The sequence below is a fragment of the Bombus affinis genome, chromosome 11, assembly GCF_024516045.1.
Source record: "Bombus affinis isolate iyBomAffi1 chromosome 11, iyBomAffi1.2, whole genome shotgun sequence".
Lineage (NCBI taxonomy): Eukaryota > Metazoa > Arthropoda > Insecta > Hymenoptera > Apidae > Bombus > Bombus affinis.
The window spans coordinates 3,807,746-3,823,325 of NC_066354.1; the positions used below are offsets into that span (position 1 = coordinate 3,807,746).

At 36.9% G+C, this 15,580-nt stretch overlaps 1 protein-coding gene across 14 annotated transcripts in view; it reads right to left on the reverse strand.

Annotated features, from left to right (window-relative positions):
* LOC126921613 (TLD domain-containing protein 2) overlaps nt 1-15,580 on the reverse strand; it is a 297,843-nt gene that overhangs the window by 47,757 nt on the left and 234,506 nt on the right. For 13 of the 14 annotated variants that reach the window (XM_050733307.1, XM_050733306.1, XM_050733303.1 and 10 more), the window contains 6 exons: nt 5,605-5,830; nt 2,328-2,482; nt 1,844-2,236; nt 1,545-1,751; nt 1,101-1,460; nt 878-1,029 (listed from right to left, as the gene is read on the reverse strand). In XM_050733307.1, the coding sequence (XP_050589264.1) occupies nt 878-1,029; nt 1,101-1,460; nt 1,545-1,751; nt 1,844-2,236; nt 2,328-2,482; nt 5,605-5,830 (1,493 nt within the window). The remainder of the gene's footprint in view (nt 1-877; nt 1,030-1,100; nt 1,461-1,544; nt 1,752-1,843; nt 2,237-2,327; nt 2,483-5,604; nt 5,831-15,580) is intronic. The other variant, XM_050733297.1, reaches the window with a different exon arrangement.

Below are 15,580 nucleotides of genomic sequence, written 5' to 3' on the forward strand. Positions count from 1 at the left end.
CAGATTTACCATCACAGTCTGATTGGTCATACTGGTCTCAAAATAGCGGAAAAAATAGACAATATCCTTAAAATCCTTTTGAGCCATAACTTTCTTCTTTACTTACGTAACTACTAAATAGAATTAATCGCTAAAGGTCATTCCGGGATAAATTCTTATTTCGTGAGTGAAATCTCTTGGGTGAATGTATTTTTTACCATTGATAGGTATACGCCTTCAGCGACAAATTTATTGATAGAATTTTGTAAAAAATAAAATTAAAAAAAAGAAGGAAGAACAAAATTGAAAAAACGGACTATGATGGTATAAGGTTATCGAAGACAACGTCTGGACTGATTGTGAGTTGGAAATGTTACACGTGCCCATTCCTTTGATTCGTTTACTCCGTTCAGAAATTCAAAAAAAGGATTATCCCAAAGCGCGTTTCGCAAATGCAATAAGCCGCTTGCATCTACGCGCAAATTTCTAATTAATATTCTATATTATAATAAATGAGGGTATTCATAGCAAAACTTGTGTTTCAAGATGAAAGTTTTACCGAGCTTGTGCGTCATCATATATGTAATTCTGTTTCGTTACGAATAGCCTCAGATATACTATAAATGTTACTTTAAGTTCTAAAAGATTTCAGCAGAAAGCAACCACATGAAAAATAAATGTTACACCATATAAGGAGGCCGGAACATTGAGAACCTTTCCTGTATATAGAAAGTATGCAAATTTCTTTTTCATTGAATTACTCATTCCTAACATACACGAATAGTAAAATAAAATATAAAAGCGTATTATATTAATTTATAAAAATTATTGTACCATATAAGTTACAAAAAAATTCTTATAAAAATTTTATAAACTTAGCAGGGCTAAGTATTATCACCTTGAGAAAACTTTGCTGAAAACTGATGAATGATGAGAATCCGCGCTATTAGGAAGACTCGAAACTTTATCAGTTCCAGATTTACTTTCATCTTCCTTTTCGCCAGTTAACCCTTCCATCCATGACAAAGGATATGATAATCGTTTTAACATCTGAAACAAATTATTAAAATAAGATACAGATTGCATCAAAAAGATAACAAAGATATAAATTATAATATTACTTTATTCCTACGAGTCTCTTGTTTATCGTCGTCTTTGTGTTCCTCATCTTTCTCAGGTTCCTCCGTATTATTACTGTCTAAGCTAAAAGATACAGAACTCGCCTTCTTCCTGCCGTTAATGGCAGGACCACTATCTAGCGAATCAGTTGTAACGTTCGTCGGAGCAATAGTAATAGGAGGGACCCAATCTGAAGATAAGACAATATCTGCGTCTGAATAAACTTTCTTTGTGGGATTTGGTTGAACTACTGGGAAAGAGGGATTAGGGTCACGTATGTCAATACCAGAGTCGTGGCATGACAGTTTGACTAGAGATCCTTCTTCGCCTTCGGGAATCACCTTCGACTTCGCGGAGTCCACCTGTAAATATCAACATTCATTACATTTTGAACTTTGATTAAGTATAGCATACTGAGTTTTAGTGACAACGAGTAATTAGTTTACTTTGTCAGAATTTAAAGAATCTTGTTGTTCATCCTCGATGGGCCATGGATATTGATCTTTGCTAGGAACTGGCCAGTGATGGTCAAGCATAGAACGTCTACGCTCCTCTAATGTTCTACTTGCTTGACCACCACCGCTCACAGCTTTAGTCTCCTTCTCTTTCTCTTTCTCCTTCTCTTTTTCTTTGGTTGTCGTTGTATCTTCTTCCTATGAATCAAACAGAAAAAGATTCAGTTTATTATCTGACAATTATCACATTACAAAAATGTAGTTAGTGTTTAATATTTAAATCTATGTACATTTTGAAGATTAGTAGGAGTAACGAGATCTCTCTCAAAGGCCTTTGGAAAAGCATCTCCATCTCTCTCAGCACAGCTACATACATTCTCAGCATCATCCGCCGTTAATTCCGGAAAATTTTCCTCCTTTTCTGGTGACTGGCACTTAATATTTTCAATTGGTGACGGTTTCTTCATATAATAAATTTCTGGCTTCTTATCTAAGTTTCCAGATTCTGTATGTCCAACTCGCATATGTGCAATATCATAATAAATTGCAGCATTTACTACAAATTCCATTGGTGCAATAACACCGTAAGATTCAGCTCCATGTTCAATTACAAGGGGATCAGAAACATTGGGATCAAACATGACTGCATTTGGTGTAACTAGTAACACTCCACCAACAACACCCTGTGAATATAAAACAACAGTTTAGTAACATGAAGTCATTAAAGAGTTTAAGAAGCTTTATGTTAAATGTAAATTGAATCATAAACCTTACCTGACCATCTGTAATGTGACGAACATTAATTTTCAAAAATCTTTCTTTAAATGGCTGTTCCTCCTCTTCTATCACTGTATTGGTAACACTAAGAGGTGTTTTCACTCTTTCATGGCTTGGTTTCGGTGACACTGGCCTCAAGTTGTCTAAAAGTTCTAGAAAGAAAAGTATGATGTTAAGCATTCAATTATTTTATTAAATATACAACATTTCTTATAGCTAAATAAAGCTTACCCATATTGAGAAAAAAAAAAAAATAACAAATTAAGTGATCTGGTACCACTTCAATATTATAAAGGAATGTAACAGTTATTTCATAGTATTTAATTATAAGAAATTTAAATCCTGTTTCACGTAATATAACCTTTAGGTAATAGTGCTTGACCTATTACGAAGAACAAATAATAGTATAACAACAACATGTTTTCTATGTTTACAGTAAAATCAACGTTCATTGTTTGTTTTTCAACACCTGATAGGTTATGTTTGATATCTACCATAACGACGTACGAAAGTTGTATACGACCGAGCGCCATATTCTTTCGTGACATCGTATTTACATCGTGACGCCGGATCAGCTGACGTCGTACTATATGTATACATACGTTGAATGACAAAAGAAAAAACATAGAAATTAAGATATTAAATCGTGAAAGTTTGCAAAATCTTTGTAAACATACCAATAAATATACCACAATTGTTTTATTTTATATCAAATCATTCAAAACATTGAAATCAATTATTTGCGAATAAGCATATGGAAATGAATAAACTAGAACTAGTTAATGAGTTACGTATAATTATCTATACGTCCTTAAACGTTCTAACAAAAAAGAAAATACTAAATCGCAAAAAATACAATAAAAAATTTCACTAGGTTGAATCGTGGCTATCGACTAAAATGTTTATCAAGAGAGAGAAATATAGAATGCGCGGGAAACAGACTAAGAAAACAAGAAACACATAGTTTTCTCTGTATATCGATTCACCATACACATTTTCTTCTTACATACGTTTGACTACGTAAAACTACACCACAATGAATCTATGTATGACTCTTTCCTTTTAAGTACATACATACTTTGTTTTTCTGACTTCATATCCAATCGTCGATTCATTCGATTTTACGATCACCATATACTTGACAGGACTGTGTAAAGTGGCGCCACCGAATGGTCAACTTATGTTCTTTTCTCACCGCGAACTGCGGCGTCTTAAAAACATCTTTCATATATTCGATATTTTGTATGGTCAGTTTTCCTTAGAAGTTAATTTCGATAAACACAACCCCGATGTATTTTATTGTTCGCATAATTTCGTCACGCATGCTATTTTTAGTCTTCTATTACTAAGTATGTATTTTGCAATAGAAACCGGCAACTTATTAAACTCGGTTATAATTTCACCTATGATTAATGGCCAATGGAAGTATAGTGGTTTAGTATTGATAATAAAGCCAATGAAATTTTACATTTTGAGGTAAATTCTAGAAACTAAAACGATTCAATCACGTTATTTGGCAAAAGATGGTGAAATCGTAAAGAAGATAACATCTAACATGTATACTAACACAATGAGTGGAAATTCCAGAAAAGGTTAAGACCTCAGCATGTAACCAGTTAGTAAAACAGGCACTATGACCAGAAAATTGTGAAAAATGATGGACGAGGATAGGTGGCGGTCAGAGAATAAAGAGCAGGAGGCTGGCAAGAAGATACAATACTGTATGTAGATAAATACATAGTATACGAATACATGTATACCTATATTGCGGATGTACGTTATTTGTACTTGTTTTCAGTGGCCACTGGCTGAACAAATTTTCTGCAACTTTTTCATGAAAATTTACAAAATTATAGTGCTATTTTTAATGCCTGGTCCGCATAATTTTGCGAGCTATTGCATATGGTAGGTGCAATGATTCTCACAACAAACGTACTCGTATCAAAACGCTGAATCGTGCAGCGAATAATGAGAAAGAAAAATTCGATAAATCGAAGGGAAAATTGGCGTTAACGTGTTTCTATGAATAATGGAATACAGAACCTTGTGGCGTTCGGGTAAGACGGATTGAGTCACCTGGCCAAATATCAAAATGAATTGGGTCTCTGCTATATCTGATTGTACATTGTACATACAAAGTGTCGCGTAGAATATTAATACGGATCTATTGCACACGCTGGATAGATAAGACCTGACGCCTGACTCGTCATATTAACGTCTTCGAATATGTGCTTCGTATGTAAGCGACGTACTGAAACATTTTGCTAGTGTTAGATCATATGTAATGGAACGTTAATGAATTCCACAAGTCACGTGGTGAATTTTTCTATTCATATGGTACTTTTTCGTATCACCTTCACCTAGTTACATATTATACGAGCGACATGTGATACAGTTCGGAGAAAATACAACATCAAGTATCCGAGTGCGTCATAAGATAGAATTTGAGATAATATCCTGGAATAGAAGTATAGGGAATAGCCTGACACTCGAATTTCCAGTGAAATGAAATTCTTATCTCGAGATCAGTTTTGTTTAAGTAAAGCTTATATTCTCTACTGGTCTCGATCGTTCTACTCTAATTTTGAATACTGTAATACATTTATTGTATCTCCCTATCGCTAATATCTTTATGCTTCTTAATAACATATTTGTTATTAACATTTTAAAGATTGTATCAATTAGAAGAGCAATCAAAGACAAACGTGCACGTGGAAATCACAATTGCAAAGGAGATTGCGTAGCAAATATATTAACATTAAACCTTCAAATCTCACGCAACATTGGTCAAGTTGCCGTCAGCGTTGTAATATTTAATTAGGAAGTAAATATAGAATCATCTCGATTACCTATTCTTTTACTAAAGCTAGTTAAAGTTAGTTAAATAAAAAATATGCAGGATTGAGAATCATAGCTGTATATAATAAGAAGAAAGGATAATACTCTCAGAAATTGAAATACGCGACTAAATTTAAATTCCTGAAATCTTAACTTACACTGCTATCATTTTCATCATTCGTATTTAAATATTTACAGTAACTACAAGAAACATTGATTTATTTTCAACTGAAGCGCTTTTTTATCAGGTTCTGTTTCGTCTTCATGGTATCCTGTACCTGGACCTGATGAATCACTTTTAGTAAATGCTATAATAAATACGATGCTAAATTTCTTATATAATATAGCTATATTTGCTTTTTGTAATCACTGTGAATATATAAAAAATTAAAACAAAAAATACTGAACAAGATAAATAAGTAAATAAATAAATTGCCTTTTTCTTCTGGAGGTAGGTCATCCTGGGACTCGTGATCGTGGCAAGGATCCGGACTAGGTGCGTCAGTAGTTCCGCCTTTTGTTTGACCTTCTCCTTCCACTGGTATCCACAGTTGCTGGCCGGGATAAATGAAAGTACTTCCGAGCCTGTTAAATTTGCTCAGCTCGGATGGCGTTGTATCGAATCTCGCGGCCACGGATGTCAGCGTGTCCCTGTCACCCACCTGCGGCAAAGAAAATAGTCACAAATTACACGATTAGTCTGGCATAATAGAAAGACAAGTCCGATAAGAAGAGAACAACAAATGTGTCTTATTGTCCACGAGCGGGGTTTTAAACTACATTGTTCGACGTCTTGCATCGTTGATGAAAGATAATCTATTTTTATCTTACATAATCTATTTTTATGTACAGAGAAAGTGTTCATTGTACTGTTACAAGCATAAGGTATATTTCGTCTAAAAGGTTACATTCGCATCAGGACTTATTACCATTGATAAGTTGTGTCGTAAGTCATTCATTAGCTCAATAAGCGTAGCGAATTCTGTCTTTTAACATGCTGGCTATAAAAACGAATTTCAAGAATATTCATTTCGGCTTTATCTCTTCCACTTAGATTGTGTAATTTAGTGAAATTTAAAGAAATCGAAGTATTTACAACATAGCGAAAGATATAAAATTTCTCTCCTCTTTGTCAAAACAATTGATAGAAAAGTTAGTCATGTAGAAAATTCAAACTGTTCCCGAAGTGTCATTCTCTTTTATTTCAAGCCAACTTTCACACCCTCTATCCAGCGGCAGGGTACCAACCCTAAATGCAAATCACTGGCCACGGTTGCGTGCGTATAATAGGTAGTGTGGTTTGCTGAATCGATGCGGGTTGGCCGGGAAGCCAATCAGGGATCATCGATCGTGAGAAAGGGGCATGCATCGATGACGATCGTATGTCTGGACGCGTCGTTGACGTGCCAGCTGGTGGTAGACCGGTTTAGAACCGAGCGAATATCGGTGAAACGCAATTTCACGGACCGATGCCGATGCAACGTCATAAGCCGTATCTAGCGCCTCAATTTGCAAACGTCTGATGATCATACTCGATCGAATCGTTCGCGGGTAGCGGCTCCATTTCTACAGAAATATCATATTGCTCTACTTATCGATCATTAATCTCGTGGAAGATGCTAACGCATAACTTTATTTCATTTAAGTATAATTTGAACAACTAAGACGTATATTATTATGAATGAATATTATCGTGTGCAAGTATAATAGACTAATTTCTAAACAAGCTGAGCACCATTTCTCACGAAAGACGAAAAGAAGAAAATAGTAAAAAGATTTTCTCGCCAATAATGTCGCGTGACGATGCAGATGACGTTGTTATAAAGGTTGTAAAATGAAATTAAGGGAAACCAACGAAGATAAGAATGTCATTTCGCGATGTGTCGAAGAATGCCTGGTGGAATTTTACAGAGCCGACGTTTATGCAATGTCTAATGTCGTAACACGGCCAGAAACGTACAACGTAATGTGCGAGGCAGTTCCTGAAACATAATACTAAAATGTTCGCGTAGCGGTTCACTGCAGCGTCTGTACGGTAGCACCGGTATCATCTTGCAAGGTTCCCTGCGACGTTATGGTGCAACGTTCTGTGAAACGTTACCTGTCCTCGGTGCTTCGACGTCGTTTAAACGTTTCGTTTCACCCGGTTGTTCTCTCTGCCTGTTGCAAAGCAAAACGAACGAGCGGAAAATTGAATTTACGCTTTCATTTCAATTTAATTCCGTCGGTCTCTTTGTTGACCATAAAATGATCAGCAAAAACACGATATTCCTTCTGCGTCGATTAAAGTGAAACAATTATTTTTTTCTAAAAGTAATTTTAATTCTTAAAACATTGCAAAATCGTGAAATACGTTATTCCTTTTTATATTCTTGCAAAGTGGGTACATATAATATTAACATAACTAAACGTATCTACCCATTTGGTTAGGTAATCATTTATTCCGTTTATTTGTCTCATTTATAGTACCGATATCGCCTATACAAGGAAAATTACGAGAATCCTCGGAGAAGATTAAAGATTGAAAAGTATTTTAAAAAAGTACGCTCATCGAAACTATAAAAAAAAAAAAAAAAAAGAAGAGAAAACTTATAATGATATCATTGCAGTGTTCGTTAAAATAATTCTTTTCATCTAACTCATTGAAGCTTCTCGATCATATTTCTCGTTCCATAACAGTCGTAAATATATTCACGCGATGGCCGTAAGAACTATTATGCTATTTGCATAATCCGGCAGAAACGGTGTGCAAGGAGATATCGGGTAACAGAAAATTGAATTTCTTGAAAGAGGGGCTCGAGAACGGCCCATTCGCCAGCATATTATGGCTTTTATGCAAATCTGTGTCCAATGACCTTTAAATGTAGCCTGTCTAACGATAGTTCGACATTTCGTAACAATGCATATCCTAGTTGAATGAATGTTTAATCAACGAATCTCGCTTTAGATTGTATCTGGTATAATTATAAGTTTACGGTGATGTATCGTCGTGTTACCACGGTGGTTCACTGAATTTAGTATGCTACGTCTGATCATGACGCGACACGATCTACTGTGCAGTAGAATTTAGACGAGCACGCGTTCCAATCAAGAACAGACGAAACGTCTGACTATAACGTGACTCGATCTACTTCTGCGTTTGACGATGTTCCTCGATGGGCCTAAACTCTCTTATGGAATTCCGACTCGAAATATGGTTTTTGTATCGAGATGAATATAAATTGCCTTTGCTATGAGTATCTGTTAATATTGTGTTATGCTATTTACAGCTTATTTGTTACGAAAGAGTTTTCAATTTTAGAAGTTTCTTCGTAGGTTTCAGTAAATTCGTACGTACAAATATTTTCTCTATAACAGCGAAACTCTTCTTTCTCTTTAAGATCGCATTTGAAATTCCCAAACGAACGCGATTCATCGATTTATAGAGAATAATCCTATTATAGACAGATTAGGAGATCCTAGCAAAATATTTGATGCGTTATGTGATCGATACGGTTGCATAACTTGCAATTACGAATTTCTTATTTACAGAAACTACGTTCACCATGTTTTCACGATTTTTGGGATTATTTCAATCGAGAAGATTAATCGAGAGAGGGAAGAATTCGTAGTTATAAAGTCATGAGTCCTTCGAGAAAGATCAGCCAAGAGACGGAGTTGTTGCTAGTGCGGCTTCAAGTTGAAAGATCGACCGAAAAAGACAAAAAAAGACACGGGCGGGGTTGTGAAGCTTTTAAGCCAAAGAAAAAGAAAGAATGCGAGCCAGGAGAAGAAAAAGGATGATGTTTCGTAAAACGTCAGAGTAAGAGGGCAACTCGGCATTGTTTCAGTTTCTGCGTCTTAAGCTTCAGCGGTTCTCATTGCGGAAAGAAAAATTTATGGAGAAGAAAATTCATAATCTACTTCCTCGTCTGGAGTTTCACTTGCTCTTTTATTCAGGAAGATTCGTATCATGTCAGACTCGCATCTAACCCAAATTATTGCGCTCTCCTATAACTCAACAATGACACGAAAAATTGAAAAACAATCGATTACATCTCAATTATTGGTATGTATGTCGACTGTAATAATTTTTAATTCACTTTGCACCGACGTGTTACGAGTAGTTTTTATGTTACGAGTAAATTTTTATAACCATATTCGAAATATCGATACTTTTAAATTCAATTAATATATTTAATGCGACAAAATATTTCAGTATCGAATTTAACGCATGGTACCGAAATTGCTCAATTAAATTTTCGATTGAATCCAGTAATCCGCCTCTGAGAAAACTAACTAAAAAATGTATTTTGCAATAAGCTCAATACCCGTTTCGTCTGAACGGCTATTCTTCGAAACGGACAATGTTCTAAATGAAGCAAGAAGTCGCTTAAACGGAGAACATTTGGAGAGAATATTTTCAGATTCACTGTCTATCGAAGACTGGCATTTTGAGTATAGTATTCTATTTCTTTACTAATAAAATTTCAATATTCCATGTTATGTTTATTGTATAATACTTATAACATTAAATTTATATACGTGATTTATTTTCATTTTTGGATTTTATTTCGGCTGGTATACTTCTATTTTAAACCTCAAACCGTAAAGGTGGATATTTCATGTCCGGGCTATTTCGACCAGGTTGAGTTTCTCCCAAGGGAGTAACCCTGGCTGAAAAAGGTTGTTCGGAAAAAGTTTTACCATAACCTTGATTTAGGATGTTATATGAATTTTCTGTGATCTCTTTAACATGTATTGTCTATTAAAAAATGTATCAAACAAAAGACCTACGTTTACAGTCTGAGAGTACTGTAAAAACGTTTACAGTCCAAGGGTTAATTGCAAGTAACAATACCGATAATATCAATATTCTGCTTCTAATATTACATGTAATGATGCTCTGGATATTAATACCAACACACATCGATACAAAATATCGATACAATTCAAATATTTCGTTATCACTACCACACAGTTTCTCACAGTTCGCTTACCAAAATCGCCACTTTCCGCACTTCGTGGTCAGATCCTTTAGACAAAGTCTCTATTTTTTCGGCAATATAACCATCTCTAAACAGTCATAACATTGACACCGCGACTGTCCAAATGTCGACTTTCCAAACATTCGCTCAAACACGCGGCCGAGATCCTTTGAGCCGCTGAACGAGCCAGAAATTATATTAAGGCTAAATAGCGGCGGGTTACTTGTCACTATACCTGCAGAAGTTGCGTTGCCGCCAACAGATAATATACAAAACATGAATTGAACTGGGAAATCATAAAATTAAATAAGCAAAATATCGTACTCATCTATAATCTAACGATAAATAATACCGTTTAGCGGTTGTAAAACATTTATTTGCAGCCTGCTGGTCATAAATTTAACAGATTGCAGCCTTCGATGAAAGATGAAATGAGCACCTCTGATAGATGCTTGGCGTCGAGAGGGAGAGCTGTCCCATTCACAAAAGATCGGCTAAGAAAGCATCCGTTGTCCCGATTCTTCCCTCTTTTCTTTTCTTTTGTAGCCGAGTTACCTTCGTCCCGCGCCCTTCCACCTTCCTATCAGCTTCTTATTCAGGGTCGTGCGCCGCATTTTCGCGGTTTACGTATCCGATAATAACTTTGCCTAGCCTCGAAGCTCCGCATCCCGATGCATCCTCTCTGTTCGTCCCATCTTACCACAGTTATCGTCCTTATCTTTCGCATCAGCTTCCGTATCTTTGGAGGCTATTATCCGACCATAAGACGTTACAGGTAACGAGGCGAGAGTGGAATGCAATTATCCGTCGCCGACAAGACAGGGCTTTGCCTGTCGGCAACTTCCATCACCATCGATTGATTAATTAATCGGACGAACTGGATGACCGCTTTTGTTCCGTTTCATTAGGTTCTTGCATCAGGCCACGTAATCCTTGATCCATTGTATCGAGATGGTGTTTTTTCCATCTTTATAGAGTGTTGGAGTTTCGCAAAAAGAAAGCCGAGCAAGTTCTTTGAATAATTCATGTGACGTAAGGAATTCAACATCTTTTTAAGCGATTTATTCTAGAAGCTTGGAATTATTCATTTACTGCGGTATGAGTTACGAGCGTTAGAAACGCGACGGCGAACGACGGAATTAAGTGAAATTTTCTTCGAAATTTTCTTAGAAGAAAATCCAATTTTTCTTCGGAGCTACGAAGTTTTCGAACAAATCAATATCTTTAGCAATAATTTAGAAGCGTCCGGATATTTATGGACGATGTGTCTAGGCGACGAGAGACGATCGTTAATTGGAAAAGTGGGCAAGAAGGAAAGACGTTTGGAGAACGTCTAGCGCGAACATGTCCGGCATTCAGACTGCTTACTGGAACGTGTGCAGATGTTTAAGGAAGGCTGGTTTTGCAGAAGTCGCTGCCTTGGATTGGTTTAGATGTACGTGTGCTTTGATTACTCGAAGGTACCGAGATGAAGCGGTTTGAGGTGAAAAACGGCTGACACGAATTAAAAGAAGTTTTTAAAATCATCCTAGCATTTTTAGGTCTTTAGACTCGGAAGCCTTCGAAGTTCGAAGGAAGCTTCGAGGGTTTCGGAGGCGCTTTTGGATTTTTCAGAATCTGCAATTGCCGAGCACAGTGGTGCTGATGACTTCGCAACTTCCGAAAGCCTTCGAGTGTCAAGATGATAGCAAAAATATGAGTCCTTCGATCGAATCGCACCAAGTACCTAGATACTTATGAACAGTAATGTACACTAATTTTCTCGTAATACTTTCAACGACCACCAGGAACTGCAATACGATCGAGCGATTCGTTATCCACAAAGGAGCATTTTAAGCGCGATTTAAAGAGAGCTGCTCGTTTGAAGCTACTCGGACTGTGAAATCGTGGCTGAAAAGGCAGCTTTTGAAGTGGCTCGCCTCAAAAAGACGATCCGTCTTCCGTCGCAAACGATGTCATCGGGACTTTTTTTCATCCCGTTCCTCTACGCAGTAAAACTCAACCGAGCTAACGAGTGACTCGCGGCCGACTAAAAGCGGAGAGAGACGATGACTCGGCGAGAACTCGCGGAACGTTGCTTTTCAGCGGTCCAGGATAGGGGGCGAGCATCGAGCGTGTAAAAATCGAGCCACGTAATAAAGTACGAAGAACGATATGGTTGGACGAGGGGCAAAAGCACCGGGTTTCATTTAAAAAGTCTGTCAAGTGGCAGAGAAGTCTCGAAGGAATCGTTCACGCTCGATGAAACTGCGAGGAGGAGCAGAGAATTTGTCGATGTTCCTCGATGGACAGGGAGGACGAGTAAATTTGCCGTTTACTAACGCGGATAGATGTTCGTTATATCTTTCGGTTTATCGCGGACAATGGAATTTTTCCAAGTTGAAAAATCAAATTATTCTCTTTGCGACCGAATTTGCGAATCTTGCTTTTGATATGGCACTCGTGTTTCGCTCTACGTCAAATTTAATTCGAAGATTATACCAACTTAATTTGTTAATTAGTTAATTAGCAAATAGTTCGTTAATTAATTTAAAAATTAATTTGACCAATTTTTGGTATCTTGGCAACGCTCTTTACGACGCTATAGTAATTTATATAGTAATTCTTAACTTATCCGCGTATCAACACGGTCTATTGCAAAAATAATCGAACTTCTTAATATAAATAAATCCTTCGTTATAGCAATCAATATTAGAGCAAAGTTCGTTGGAAAATCTGGTTCCGTTGCATGATAATGCACCGTGTATCAATCGTACGGCGGCTGTAACTTCTTCTCTTGAGAAAAAAAACAAATTAGAATGTTGCTCCATCCACCAGTTCGCCAGATTTAGCACCGTGCAATTATTGTTTATCTTCGCGGCCTTAAATAACAACTAAGGGGAGATGTTACGACAACATTGGAGACATGCGGAAGGCTGTGACAAGCATCCTGAAAGTGGCAAGAATTCCACAAAAGGACGTGCAACGATTATATGACGCATTAGTTAGTCGTTGAAAAATCATTATATCGCCGCAGGAGGAATGCGTGTTGAATAAAATAAAACATTTTCCTCAAATCAATGCATTTGTCTTGTTATCTTTAAAAAGATCGGTTATTTTTTTTGGACAGACCGCATATACGGTACGAGCGACCGGACGATGATTCTACATCATTGACCGACGAATAAGTCGAGAAAGGAAGAATAACGTTTCTTCGTTTAAGGCTTGGTTTTCGACAAAAATGAAAATCCATCAGGTATCCGTGTATTAACCGCAAGTTTCGCGTTATAACATTTCTGTTTCAGCTCGTGTCCGTATTATTAAACACGGACAATGTCGCGATTTCTTTCCTGATTAAAGAAATAATTCTTAAAAAATGCCAACTTTATCCTTATTTACAAAACTATTGGAATTAAATACAGAATAAAGGAAAGTAGTAGCCAATATCGGAATATAACAGGAATAAATAAAGAGGAAAGAGTAACGACGTACTAGATAGGCCAATTTACAATAACAAACTCGAGTAATTTTCTACCTAAATATTGCAAGCTCTCAAAAATTGAAAGATCTCCTGCTATCCTAAAATCTTCAAGATTCCTAAAGATTAAGAATAACAACTTCGACTTTTGTATCATTGTAATCCCCAAAATATTCGAATCTCTTTAGATTCACGTCGATTCCCCTTGTGTTCAATACTCATCGAATACCATTCACATCGACCGTATTTCGGTCGTGGGAGTGCATCGACGACAGATAAGGGGTCCAGCCGTATTACTAACATTAATCGATGAGCGATGTGAAGGGCACGACAAACGTACGACATAAGCCAGAGCTCTAATCGGTACGGAGCAACGACGATTACACCAGGATGCACGGATTATAGGGCAATCATGGTCGTTTCAGTACCGTTGCCAGGGATAATGGAGAGACCGGCGGATCGAACGCGAGAGAGCTCATGAGAACTTTCTATAACGGTTCGAGTCACTCGATCTCTCTGTTGCCTACGTGTTTATGTAACCACTTACGTGCTCGTTATATGCAGAGTATGTCTGTCGATATTAAATTGCTATCTCAAAGCATCCTATGTTGCAGTCGAGTAGTTGTAAATCGACCAACGATTCGGATTTTTCGATCTAGCGATAGGATCCGAAGCTTCGAAGTTTAGAAAGTCTCGAAACTCCTTGAACCTAACACGATGTTATAATTCTAATCCACTAAGAGTCAATACCCCCTCAACGCGGTGTTTAGTTTGCAGCTTTCTTTCAATTGATTCACATTTTCAGATTCAACATTTTTAACATTGTCACTATGAAAGAAAATTTCAAGAATTTGCTCGATACCCTTTTCGCCATTGTGTATCTTCCACATAAACTTCTCGATTTTATTAAACTTAAGGCAGTTGAAGCATTTCCCTCGACTGTTAACGGATTAGGTAAATTGTTGCTTCGAAGAATCGCGCACATTTTGCTTTCGAATGGTCGCGAATCGAGCAGCGAGATCAGATTCTTCAAGGGCTACGGAGCGATATTACTATCGTTTAACGTTGGTTTCTCTTTTCAGAGAATATAATGTGAGCAAGATAATCTCGAGAAAGGTATTACACGAGCAGCGACGCGAATCGTTGATAGATTCGAAGAAATCCGGATCGCTTTTTCCTTGAAGAGATTATAGAGATCTATATAGAGCGACACCGTGCATCCTGTATATAAGATAATCGCCGAGGAAAGGAAATTAGAAGGGAAACTATACCGAGAAGCAATCATGCCTCTCCATTTGCGAGTATGCTAGCGCGTATGTCCGAACGTTCCGGAGAATGAAAGTTTGCTCTTTCACCAATCTCCATGAATTTGAATTTTACGAGACACGATTGGCATACGTGTATGGAATAAATTTCAATTCTATCGCTAGCCCGCGTTAAAATTGCGAACAGATGTGTAATTACGTAAACGAATCGTTCAACTAATTCCTGAGACCCTAATCACTGAATGTAACCAAATATTTATACGGTACAGTCATAGAGAGTATTCTGTATGTTTCTAAGACACAATCTATCGAAACAAGAAAGCGGTACAAATGCAAACAAGTGAACCATATACGATACGTAGCGTGATCATTTCAAAATAAATTGAAAGTTGTTACAAAATAATAAAAAATCATCGTCTATTAAAAAATAAAAATCAAGATATCGCGATTAAATGCGATTTAATTTCACACGTACGATACAATCGAGGCCAGAAAAAGTTGGTCAAAAGTGGATCATCTGTCTGTAATAAGCAATGCTGTTGTCATAATGACCAAGATACTTTAGTAATATCAAAGTCAAAGGTACTAAGATTAAATACGATTTAATCTCAATTTTAAATTCGACCACGGATACTGAAGAGGATCCAAGGTGCATTATTTATCGACACGTCTGATCTAATACTGAATTCTTTCGTCAGAATCGCTTTCATAAGAATCGTGGCG